The following is a 13,611-nucleotide window of genomic DNA, read 5'->3' as shown; positions in this document are numbered from 1 at the left end:
ACAATTGGGCACTAAAATCAGTCTTTAGCCCTACCCTTGAGTGACTTTTTCAAACTTGTGGAGGAAGCCCATAATAAAGTTAAAACTGCATCTCAAATGTCACTTGTATCCAAGGCTCTTCATTCGTAGGACCCTTTGGAAGTATGTTTAATTTTGTAGCCTGAAGTAATAAGGTTTGTAAAATAGAGGTCTCTTGGTAGAGAGAGAGATGAAGTAGCAAAGATGCCTGTGTATGTGGTCTGCACTCTTTTCTTCTTTTGGAGTGAGAGTTAAACCCCAAATATGTCATGTGCATGTGAAAATTATCTTAGTAATGTGTAAATGCATCACTCAGCACAGAGACAACTTTATATTCTGTTTGCTAGCTGGGAACAGTGCTCTTACAGTTTGCACCAGTGTCTTTTACATACAGGACAAATCTGAGTAATTAAATGACTGTGGAGATATATCACATTATTTGAGTTGCAGGTACGCCTGCATTTCATTCTGTGCACATTTTGTGGGTAACCTACACCTAAAAAAAGATGTTAGCTTGGATAAAAACATATCTGAAAATGTTTTCCCAAGTCATATTTTTTGCTACAGAAGAAAAGGATGTTGACAGTTAAGCTAAACAGTTTTTTCCAGGTTAATGTGTGGGTTCTTAATGGTCAAAAAGTCTGACTCATCTCCAAAGATAGAGCTACTTTTAATTGAAATTTTGTATTACAGTAAATTCTCCTTCAAGTTTGTATTTTCCTGCTATTTCAGACTAGCTATATTCAATTTCAGAATAATAAATACTACTTCTAAAATAAAAATTCCAATTCAAGAATAGGCTCATACACAGGACCAGGTATTCAGTTAGTCTGAATGACGTAACGATATTTATTTCAAGAGTACAGTATTGCTTTACAGGGTTGCCCCACTTCAGGAATTGGCCTTTGGAGGACCTCTGATAGTCTTTACATGGAGCTGTCTATTTAGAATATGATAAAAGGTCTGTTAATAGATACAAGCTCTTCAGAGGGAAATCAGTTGGGGTCTGTTAGCCTACTGGCTTTCAATTCCTGTATTTGTCTCCAGAATGTTTTCTCCAGAATATATTCTTGTTTCAGTAAACACCATGAGAAATCAAGTACAGTGCCCGATTCAGGTCTCATTTACACCATAGGGAATCAAGAGAGCAACTTTTAACAGTAACACTTACAGGTATTGCTGGGTCTTACTGGTAAGCTTACTCTACATATGCTTCGTTAAAGATGGAGATTTGAAAGAGAAGTTTACTTATGGCCCGTATTAAGAAATTGTCTTGCTGATAGGTGAAGGACAGAGTGAGGCTGATGGAAGTGATGCGCTGATGTCAAGGAGGGAAGTGAATTTGTTTCCTCTCACAGTTGGCTTCGATTTACAAATGGGGAGTGTATTTATGTAGGCACATGTGGCTTTGAAACGGTTGTAATTTAACAGTGGATAATGAATGAAGATGCTGAGTAGCCGGATAGATAAAACTGTCACATAAAGCAACAAAACCAAATGAAGAACTGGCAGAACTGTGTTGTGAAATGTCTGCATTCCTATGGATTTTGCTGCTCTTACGGCTCCACGTTGCATGACCTCCTCTGACCCCCATTCCCTGCCAGCCAGAGAGTGTCTAGAGCTGTCAAGAGACACACTAAGGAGCTTGTCAGATAAGGGCAGCATGTTGAGTTGGAACAGTGTTTGATGGATTAAGACCCTGGCTGTTTCACCTGTGCAATTCCTGACTTGTATTATGAATGACAATTTCAAAGCCTTTGGGCAGCATTGCCAAGTGTGCCCTTGGAGACCATATTACAATGTCAGAACAATGTCAATTCCAGTTAAATAATTTTTATAGCAAAATAATTAAAGTAACATCAAACTTTTGACAGCATTTCCACAAAAACTCAGAAATCCTCAGTTAAGTCTCCCACAGCACTGCAACTTGACCTCCTTTTTTATTTTTTGTTGACATAATTAAAGAGCAGTCTTTTATTTTACTTTTTTTTTTTTTTTTTTGCATGCCGTAGCAGCCCTTCAGTTACAGCCTTGCAGTGTTCTCCTGGGTACTATTTACTCTACATTTAAAATAACATTTGTAAGAAGTTGTTTCATGTTGTGCATTAGAACTGCGTACGTATATTTTAAAAGCTCTGTCCCACCAAGTATAGTTTTGATGGTTTTGCATTACCTCAAACAGATTTGCTTTTATTTTAGCTGCCCAAACCCAGTTCTATTGAGTGAAAATTCAAATAACAATAATAATAATAATAATAATAATAAAGTCCAACCCAATCTGCTAGTCTGTTTTCTTGTGAAGATAGCCTTAATAAGTTAATGGATAATATAGCCAGCTTCATGCAAATGAACATCTGGAACCTTGCTGATGGTCCACTCTGAAGACTTCACAATGATCACGCTCCTTTCTGCTCTTCTTTTAAACATACCTAGAATGAGCCATGCATGTTTTGTCCCTGATCTCTGCGAAGAAACGATTGTAAATTATTTTGGTGAGAGCAGGATTTCAGGAATGAGCAAAACACAGATCATTCTTAAATTTGAGAAATATTCAGAAATTTTTTTTCAAGAAAGATAATCTTGCCTCAGAGTTCCGCAGGAAAGAGAGAGCTCTCAGGTGTGCCCAGCCCTGCATGTCTAGCTACCCCACATCACAGACACCAGAACTTTGTGGACCCTTTCAGAGGCGCAGGCAGCTGAGAAGGGACATTTGAAAAAAAACGAGAGAAGTTTTGAAAACTGCCTGGCAGGCAGCAGTCCAAAGGAATTCGTTCAAAATTGTATTGCCTCTGTGGAAATTTCCAATTTTGACAAATTGGTAAATGCTGATGAGGAACTTTTACAGCCGACTTTTCTGACGATCTTCATTACTCAACCTGTGATCGATTTAGACTTCAGCCGCTGCAAATTCTGTGCCAAGCAGCCTGCTTCAGCTGAGCCAGCTCTTCTACCGAGGAACAAGTCAGCAGGACTTCAGACCATCAGAAAGGGTATCCCAGCAGCAGGAGACTTGGCATAGTGGAATGGACAAAGGCACTGATACCAACTCTAACTATGCTCTGAATTTTTATTTTTTGACGAGTCAATGATGTTGACATTTTCTAGTGTGGATACTTAATGTTGGACAGCTGAAGGCAGATTTGGAAAACACCTGTACTTCACATTACTTTTACACTTCATTTAATCCTCCTGCCTCAGCTTCCCAAGTATGGAAAAATTAAGATAATGAAATTATTATCTTCAGAGAGAGGTTATTATAATTAATGTTTGTAAAATCCTAAATGATATTAAAGCACACAGTAAACCTTTCAGCTAAGGATAGATAAGGATCTATAAATCTTCTGCAATTTGGTATGTTTATGGCTTTTTTTTATTGTTTGATTATCTTTTCAGTATTGATATCATGACAGTTCAAGTAAGGAAAGAGAATCAGAAGAAACCAGTGCTTGAGAACCATGTGAAACATCATTTTAATAGTTATTGCTTTTACTACCTCTATAGAATGTGTTTTTCTTCCTCTCTTTATTCTTAGCTTTCTTGAATCTTTTTTTGTCAGTTTACCTTTGGCTTCCATCTTCGGAGAAACTGGCCTAAGCTAAGCCAGATAAGGCTTCTCTTTTAACATTTATGACCAGGACAAGTTAGAAATGATGCTATAATAGTATTTGCTGAAATTCTGAACACTTCATGTGATGATGGCATCTGCATGTCATATTCTTTGCCCGAGATTTTTTTTCCCCTAAAAGAAGCATCAGAAATAGAAGCTATATCCTTACCCTTTCCTGTTGCTGTTTCTTTGTTTAACCTTCAAAGTCAGTGATTCAGAATAACTTAAGAGCTCACAAGTGTAAATGAGTCAGCCACCCCTCCTCCCAACAGAGGGTTCTTCTTTAAAAACTAGCCTTGTTCAGAAGCACGAGGCCTCCATTGATTTAAGCACTTTTGTAAATCAGACCTATTAGTTATGTGTTTACATGTCAGTTGAAGAAAAAGATTTTATAATTCTAGAGGAAAAAACTTGTCCTTAATTTCTCTCAAAAAAAACCCTTCTTGATTTGTACACGAAAACACGTTGCATTTTGTAGCTGAGTACATTCCTTTGGCTTTTCCACAAGCACTGATGATCCAGAACTGTTTGAATCTCCAGTGGGCTTGTGCTGTTCCTGACAGAATGTGAGTTATAAAAAGCCTGTAACTGCGGTGACTGCTGGATGAATTCTCATTAGAGGATCCATCTGAAACTGTGCTTTGTGCCTCTGAATTGTTTTCAGCAAGTTACTAGCAGGACAAAGTGTTATGTTTTAACACAGATTTTATTTGGCGAGCATGTATTCTTGCAAAGCAATAACTACAATATTTGTTGTAAAAAAGGAAGATTCATTTTTTTTCTTTTTGTAGACACTGATTCTGAAACCCTGAGTTCAAATTTGTAATTCAGAGGAATCTTTATTGTAACAGTATGTAAAGTAACAAAGAAGAAACAGACACAAGGCTCAGGCTGCTAACACTAACAGATGGTAACAGGAATAATTCAAGAATTATCATGTTTCAGCTTCTTTTGTCTTTAAGGACCAGTTTCTGTGTATGTAGGGTATGAATAGAAACTTATAAAATATGCAGAATTTTGAGAGAGTATAGGAGGCAGAAATAAAAATCTGCCAGTCCCTCTTTAGTGTACTTTGCTCTTTCTTTTTTTTCCTGCCTTCCTTGGTTCTGTTTTCTCACCCTTCCTTTTCCTGTGGTCTTCTCATCTTTTGTAACTTTTCAGCTTCCCTTGTCCCTTTCATACCCCGTTTCAAGACGTTCTCCCTACTCCTTTCACTCTCTGCCGTGGCGTGGCTGTCTCCTGAGGAGAAGCAGCCTGCTGGAGTGCCTGCCTGCAGGACGGACCCCCACCTCGGGAGAGAGCAACTGGTTGTGTTGAAACTCACCGCTCTTGCCATTGCCTGGAGCTATGCTGGTTTAAGGTAGTTTTGGAAAAAGAAAAAAAAAAAAAAAAGAAAGAGAAATAAAGGTGCATGATTAATTTGCAGCCATCCCCATTCTTGAGGTTATCAGGGATGAATATGCCCCAGGACTTTTTATGTACATAGAAGTGCTCATCTTAATTATGACAACCTGAAATGAAGGTCTTGCAGCTGAGGGTCTGTGGGTAGCAAGCCTCTTTTTCTTCCCGTCCATCCCCCCTACACTCCCAAGCTCTTGATCCTTCACACCTTTGCAGTGATTTGAAGTGAGCAACGCACACCAACAAGGGGAATCTACAGACTGTTGTAATAGCATTCAGTAATATGTTGGGGTCAGTTTGTTTGTTCTCAGCTCTGTCATCTCTGCTCATTTCTGATGGGAGGATGGATCCGGAATTATGTAGAAATAATAGAATAATAATAATAGAATGATAGAATTTAATTTTTAATAATAATAGAATTTAATTTAATAATAATAGAATGATAGAATTTAATTTTTAATTAAAACTTAAAATGCAAGGCAAGCCTGAAGATTCCATGTCCTGTAGTTTACTATATCCAAATCTTAAACTCATTCTCACCTGTCAAATAATACATCACATGCAAACAACTGATAGCAATAGAATGAGGTTACAAGAGGACTGTGCTTCCAACCATTTCGGGGCTATGTGTGTGTGCAGGTTAAGATTTGCCAAGTGACTTTGTTGCCTATGGTAGGGTTCCTTCAGGTTATACCAGTATAAATTAAATTAGCCACGGTTCTCTGCTGTCAGGATACTTGATTGTCAGTCATATTTTTGTAACACCAGTGTTTTTCACGGAATTGTAATTAAGATTTTGTGTTGTCATTATAGCACAGGCCAAATCTCACAGCACAGGCCAAATTTCACAGTTAGTCCCTGAAGCACTGTTTTACCCCCTGAAGAGTAGCTCTCTTGTCACTTTTCCATTTCATCTCAGCCTGTGCCAGGTAACCATTTGGAGGGAATAATCTTTTTTTCTGGAGAGTCTCCCACAGGCAACATGCAGTCACTGGTTTTCTGAATTGTACCTGTGGTTTCTGTATGATGTTTCAGCCAGACCCATACTTTATCCTTGTTGAATAATAAGAACAGTGCAGACTCAGCACCTTTTGTTGTCCCCTGACTTAAAATTAGTTTGTAAGGTGTTTGGAGTAGAAATCAACTCAGCATATGGATGCTGTGTAGGGGATTACAGAAGTCTTGATCACACAAATAAACCTCTCTCACGACGTGTAGGGGAAGTGTGCTCTTGAACTTTCAGAGTGACACATAGTAAGAGTCAGCCTCTATTTGTTTGCTGGCAAAGCAGAGATGATCCTGGAAAGAAGATTCCAGGAAAAAGGAAAGGCTTTACAAAGTCCTGTATTCTAATAAGCATGTCTAGTGTTCGGCTGGAGAAGCAAATTCGAGTTTCCTTAAAGATGAGAGCATAGGAATGTGCCTCCCCGATGCTCCAGAAGTTTTCTGAAGGTACTGTATGACCCCATCTCTGCTTTGGGTGCAGCTACATCCCTTTGAAAACACAGTGCTCCCCATGCTCCCGGAACAGCCCTGCCTTTGCCTGGCGGCTGCTAAAGCATCTCCTGTCATGGGTGAGCACTGCTGATTTCTCCCAATAGAGGGCAGTGATTATACTGTTGGCCTCAATGCAGTTAAAAGTAAAATCTGCCTGTGCCACGTATTTGTCAAAAGGTAGCTTTTAGGAATACAGAAGCTATTACCTATCCATATTAAATGATGATTAAATATGGAAATCATAATACAACAGCAGGATCACTCATATAACAGGCAGCTGTATTATTTTTAGGACTCGGAAATTCTGAGGTGAGTCAAATTGCAACTAGTTGTATTCAAATATTTCTTTTCCAGCCAGCAACTGGCTTTAAGGCAGAGAATTCCTCGTGTTGACTGTCTGGAATGCAGACGGTAGTTGGCAACTGCTGTAGGAAATTTCCTGCAAGGGTGTGCTGTCCCTCTTGGTGAATATCGTTCCATTTTGAGCCTAATTGAAAACTGAAGATAGAAAACACAGCAATTATTTTTCCCTGCAGTACAATATTTAATATTCTGATTTCATGGCTGTCTGACTACAATGATTAGGAAGAACATTTTCTTATAGTATTTACAGTACCACAACAATATATCAGGAGCATCATGTATCAAGGGAAGGAACTATTATGTTAAAATACGTTCCACTTAAAAACATACCCAATTAAAAAGTAGGATGCTGCTGCGTGTTACATTTGGCGTCGTCAATAATTGCTTCATAAGCTTTTTCTTGTCTGTGGCTTTGAAAAAGCTACTCAGGATGGAGAAAACAGCCTTGAACTAGAAAGGCTTTGATAGGAATGATCTGCAACAATAGAGATAGCGCCTCTGCAACAGAGGCATTTTCTGTTTAGAACTGTACTACCGCGTTAAGTCCAAGACAGAGTGGTTATTTTTGCTGGTGGAGAAATGGGAAATCATGTGTGTAGTTGCTGATGGCTGTATAGTCCTTTAACTGAAACAAACTACTCAGTGGGACAAACTCTCGTCTGATAACCTCTGTCTTAAGTGGGGTAGAGACCCCCAGTATTTACACCAGAACACTGGTTGGGAGAAGTAAATAAGGGCAGAAACTTGTTCAAAACATCCCATAATTTTGCATAGAGAGTTAAGAAGTACTATACATTTTAAATGTTTGCTTGTTTTTTCTTTTTATATCAGATAGTATTACTGAAGTCTTCACTAACATCTACGTGACCAGTTTTGGACCTGTTTCAGATACTGATATGGTGAGTTTCTGAATCTTTTGCATATATATAGTAAATGGTGTAAGATATATACTAACAACTTCCTTTAAACTTGTATTCTGCTTTTACTTGTTGTGGACAAATTGGGAATAATTTCACTGAAGTCAGGAAGTGCACAATCCCAGTGGTTCCAAAGATGGAAATTGCTTTATAGACCTTGCATGATAAGTATGCCTGTATGACTTGTTTGGTTTGGACCAGTGAATCTTCTGATTGCCCCCACTGACTGTACTTAGGTTCATATTCTGGAGCAGTCTTGAGATGGGTGAACTGGATTCCTCTTGTCTGAAACTAGAGCGAAAGGTGCACTGTAGGAGCACACTTAATGTTGGCAACAGTCTGAGGGACCTGACTGGAGTCAGTCTAAACTAAACTTCTTGAAAGATGTAGCTTGGAAGTTGGGTCATCAGCATGATTGTGTTCTACAAATCTGTCCGTCATAATTTGCGTGATTTAGTAACCATTTAATGGAAGTCAGTGACATTAAAAGGAAAGACACTGTCAGAATATTTCTCTGGATTACAGTTTTTCATGACAACAGCAATGGAAATAACTCTGGGGCAAGGGCTCCTTTGTAGGCTCACTGCAAATCATACACGGGTAAAGGAGAACGTTTCACACTGGGGAGAAAGATCTTCATGGATATAACATCTCTAAAAGGAAAGAAGAGAAGGACAATCTGAAAGTTACTTTAGCTGTCCTTGCCATTCCTGCAGGGAATTATTTCCTGCATGAAATTATTTTTTGAAGTGTTTTGAACATTCATGATTATATATGAGGCATATAAAAGACTACCTATGTGTAATGATAGGTATTAAAAAATGAATATTTTTAAAAACAGGCAATATTTACTTTTTCTATGAAAACTTCCAGGTTATGCATCGTACAGAATAGGAAACAACTCGATGTTACAAGCTAGGTTGCAACGAAACTAAATATTTCATCGTATGGTGTACATTTTAAAAGTTATTTGCTCACTGACTAACAGGTAGTCATAGCTTTGGAGAATATATTCAGGGGTTTTGCGTTTATTTTTGTGCGTGATAGTTTCAGTTTTCAAGCTTTGTTTTGATTGTGATGAATAAATTACTGGGGCTTCACATGAAAATTCATTACATAGGAAAAATAGACATTTATTTTCTTTTTGTCTCTGTATGTTACTGGTCGTCTCAAGGGTTTTTTTCCTAATGATGTTAAGTTTCTGAAATGATTCTTATTTTATTACTAATTATAAAAAACAAGTATCCACAGCTATATACAAAGGTGATGTTACCACCTCGACCTTGTTAGTCTATTTTCTCATGACTTCACAGTGTTTCCGCTTACGGTGTTCCTGTGAAATGGGGAGATGATATTAACCCGATTTTAGAGATGTGGTACTGAGGCACAAGGAGACTTACCCAAGGCTGTGCAAGTCATCTGTGCTTAAATGTGCTTAAATCCCTAGCTCCTGAAACACTTGCGGCATCGGCGTGTAAATGTGTGGAGAACACATTTGGGTGTCCATTTGCACAGACAGATGTGACGGCACAGGAAGGGGTCAGGTCCTTTGGTGCTACAGCTGTAGCAGCTCTGTGCAGAGGTGTTAATCAAAACAGAGTGCAGTGCGTCAGAGTGGCAGCTGGCACTGTAATGGGTAGCTCTATTTGCAGATAAGTAGATAGGTAAGTAACAGCAGCTTAATACTTACTGCTACAAGTTTCAGGGTTAATTTGGCTTGTTCAGTTGATAATTATAAAATCATTTTGAAACGTATGAGCAGTCAATTAGAAAATTTCAACATGTGAGTTTTGAAATAATAGCTTCCAAACTATCACATTCTGTCAAACATGAAGGTGACATTAGAGTTTTTACCACGAGTACTCTCTCATTTGGGTATTGCATTACTGATTTGATAATGTAAACCACTATACAGAGAGTTTACTGATATTTTCTTCTGTCAATGTTGGGAGCTCTGGAATATTCTCATTTTATAAGCTTCCTCCTTAAAAGGCTTCATTGGAAGAATAAGTTTGTCTCTTGCCCATGCCCTCCTAAATCTCCAGAGGATCCCAAACTCAATCTCATATCTTCTCAGGAAGGTTGGATCCCAGCCCCAGAGGTCCTCTGCTTTCACAGTGTGAGTGGTGAGGCCCTCAGTCACATCAGCTTTTTAGGCTGGACACTGCTGTTGCCCAAAACTCTCATAGTCATTGCTGCCGATAGGATTCCTTCCCCTGGGATTTTTCATAGCAATGAAACTCAGCAGATGCACCTCAGACTGCACCTCTTTGCACTATATAATTGTCAGTTTGGGTTTTTTTTTTCCCCTTTGTTAGCATCTTGTGAAGAATAACAGTGCCTAGGAGAAAAAAGCCTGTTGAAAATTGGAAGGGGACTCACTGCCGTGGGAGATGATTAATATGTGCTTATAGCATGGAAGAGGGAGGTGGCACACTGAGAATGAGAGGTGGATTGGAGTTAAGGACACAGTTGTCGCATAGCAGTGTTGATTCACAAAGTTGATGAAATGTCATTCCAACTTTGCTGCTGTTGAATTGATAGCAAATTGTCAGGTTTCTGTTTTCCTTGCTAAGGGTAGTAGTTTCCATTAATGATAATATAGTATGGTGTGCAATCTGTGACTCGGTATGATTTCTAGAAAGTAGGTTTTAATTCATATTCCCTGTATTTTTCCAGTATCACAATTTTGCCAAAAAATAATTAAATCCAGGGGAATTTTATCTTTGACTGATTTTAGGCTTGCTGAAGTTGTCATGGATAAATTTAGGAGGTAAAAGCTGAGGCTGAGATTTTTCTCCAAATGCATTAAGGGTCAAAAACTTTTGACCCTCGTTGTGATTTAACATTTTGACTAAGTTAAAAAGATGCAACAATCTGTTCAGCCCAAAATAGCCAAGCTACCAAATCTGTTGACTCTTGGCCAGAACTCTGTTGCAAACTGTGCTTCAGATGAACTACTGTGACTAAAATATTGGTGTATCTATATTAGCTGTGTCATAAAAATGTGTGTCATTGTATGTCAACCACAGTACTTAGTGTCAAAGGAAATGCCAATATACAGCAGGAACTTTCAACTTCGTTTTGCAAACCAGTGGGAATCAGGGAAGGCAAACTAAAACATGGGATTAAACAGATTTTACTTTCCCTGTTCTGTCTTTTTGAGCAGTTATTTCTCTGAAATGTTTAAGTTCAGTATAATGATGCTATGCCTTATAGGCTTCCAACCAGATCAGTGATACAAATTTATTTTGACATTAGCCTGAGAGAAGAAAACCTGCATTGTTTAGAAAAACAAACCAAAAACTGAACAGAGCAATTGAAAAACAAAGCATATCTGAATTTTCTGAAGAGTTATAAGGCTAAATTATGATTAAAGAGGCTAATTAAAACATTTTTAATTAAATTAAAATATTTAACATTTGAAAATTCTGATGTGAAGGACACTTTTTGTTGGATTATAATTTATAGAATAACAACATTGAAATAATTTAATTTGAACATTAAAACTGATTATTTCTCTGTTTTTTTTCCAAATTAATTATTTGAAGTCTGGTAGATTGATGTATCTTCATAAATATATATGGTGCTAACTCTGATTTTAGCACTGCAAGCAAGGTACTTTTACAGCTTTTTCTCAGCCTTATTTTCTTTCCAGGTTCTCGTGACACTCTGGCTGCTGAAATTTCCCAGATAGCCATAAGTGCTGATGTCCTTAATAGAAAAAAAAAAAAAGACAAAAAAAAAGGAGAGAAACATATTTACTCCTCAAACAATTGTTGTTTTATATAAGACAGAGCATATAGGCACAGAGAGACTTTATATGAGGTCTGCTGTAAAGAAAACTTTGCCAAGATTTTGCCAAATTTTGCCTCAGAGCAGTCTAATTGTCACTGGGAACAGTCTGTCCTGCTTTCCTACAACACGCAGTTAGTACGTGGCAGGACCTGAGTCAGTTTTGCTTGAATATTGAAACTAACAAGCTTTCTGAAAGTTTTGTTTTTCAACTTTCAGCTTTAGCTTTTCATTGATTTTGGGGAGTCTTTGTTTTTTCCCTATTTGTTTGTAAACAACAATTTTTCCTCTATTCTTGATGATAGACCTTTATTTTTTCACTTTAGAGTCAAGAAACATGGATCTTGCTCTGTAGAGATGGTCATACCCAGCTAGTTCATTGCAACACAGTCTTCCATCTTGTCTGTTTTCAATTAAGCTTTCAATAAGTGTCTCTGCTTTTTCAAATGTAACCAGAACAGAAATTTTCAATGAAGGCTGAAGGTCAAATCCAGAAATAACCGAAAGGATGGTTACAGCAACTCTCACTACAACTGAAGATGGTTCTTTAGAGAGAGTGACTGAACTGGGAACTGCATTTCTTTTTTTGTGTCTCTTTTTCAGATTTCCTCATTCCATTTTTTATTTCAGATTTTGTTTTTTTTCTATGAAACTTAGTTTTTGGCTCTTTCGAAGTCTAATTATTAGCTATGGTTCTTTAAATGGAGAGAAGCTTTACAGGCATTGTATGATATGTAAGTCAGGACAGAATAAGGGAATGCACCAAGATGATTTTTTTCACAAAGATTGAAAAAAGCACTGCGATTATTTTACTGTAGTTTTTATTTTAACTCAGTAACAAAAGACTAAAGAATAAAGGGCAAACAGAAATGATAAACACACTTGACTTTCTGGGGTGTTGGGGACCGTCTACGTTATCTTTTTATCATTGATATGTTTCTGAAAAGTCAACGAATTGGTTGCTGTATTCCCTCTATGGCTCAGGTTGTTGCCTTTGCAAATTAAATCCATAGGCTGAAATTTTGAGGAGGATATCTCACATGATTTCTTGCGTATTTACTGTCCTTTTATTCTGTTGGGAAGGCTTGTTCCGCTGTGCAGCATCCTGCCAAACGGATCAATATTGGAGATGGATTTGTCAGAGGCTGTGTCCAAGCCCTTCACTGACATTACCTCTCAGTGTACCTCTTGTTTGGATTCCTGTCCCTGGCACCAGGCATCCATTGTGTTTCAGGGTTGTGCTTTCTCCATGTCTGAATAAGAAAGGGTAATGAAAAGTGTTTGTATTTTCAGTGACAGGATAATATCCTGTAGTCTCTTTTCTAAGTAATCCCTATTTGTATCTTTCACATTCCTTTCTTATCCCTCCTCAGTGCTTATTTTAGACTCAGAGTTCATTCTACATCAGGTCTATGGAAAGAAAGAGAGAGAAAATAATTCAGAGAAGGTCCTTTAATAGCTGGATATGAATAGGAAGACATTCTCTTTCCTAGACATTATCATTCAAACTGATTAAACACATCTTTTCCAGATTTTTTTCAAATACTTCATGTTTAGATTAAATGCTTAGACAAAAATGACTGAAGTTGGCAGATGAAGCAGAAATAAAAGGCCTGAAATGAGTTCTTCAAATAGAGGAAAATCATGCTACAATTCCCTAGAAATATACCACATATTCTTTATAGTATTAAAGGTCGTATATATCTAGCAGACATTACTTAAGTATTTAAAAACGAATAAATGTTCCTTTGAAATGCAGTGATGGGATAGTGTTTAAATTTTTAACAGCGTTAAGGGTTTTGATAAAAAAAATAACCAACAGTGCAGTTTCATACCACAACCCTCCTTCATGAGGGAGTTTATTCAGAATATTTTCAAGAATTCTATTTGCTGGTTTATAATATCCGCACCTCCCAAAGAACTGAATGGAATTTCTGGCTGTCTGCTATTTCCTTCTATGTTCTGTGTTTTGTACGCATCAGAGGGTAAGTTTTGGAAAAGAACAAAACGACT

At 37.7% G+C, this 13,611-nt stretch overlaps 1 protein-coding gene across 1 annotated transcript in view; it reads left to right on the top strand.

Annotated features, from left to right (window-relative positions):
• Nucleotides 1-13,611, top strand: part of GABRA2 (gamma-aminobutyric acid (GABA) A receptor, alpha 2) — a 59,077-nt gene that overhangs the window by 20,163 nt on the left and 25,303 nt on the right. The window contains exon 3 of the mRNA XM_009884966.1: nt 7,718-7,785. Coding sequence (XP_009883268.1) covers nt 7,718-7,785 — 68 coding nt within the window. The remainder of the gene's footprint in view (nt 1-7,717; nt 7,786-13,611) is intronic.

The sequence above is a fragment of the Charadrius vociferus genome, unplaced genomic scaffold (assembly GCF_000708025.1).
Source record: "Charadrius vociferus isolate BGI_N301 unplaced genomic scaffold, ASM70802v2 scaffold134, whole genome shotgun sequence".
NCBI lineage: Eukaryota > Metazoa > Chordata > Aves > Charadriiformes > Charadriidae > Charadrius > Charadrius vociferus.
This window is presented reverse-complemented; position numbering and strand designations above follow the sequence as displayed.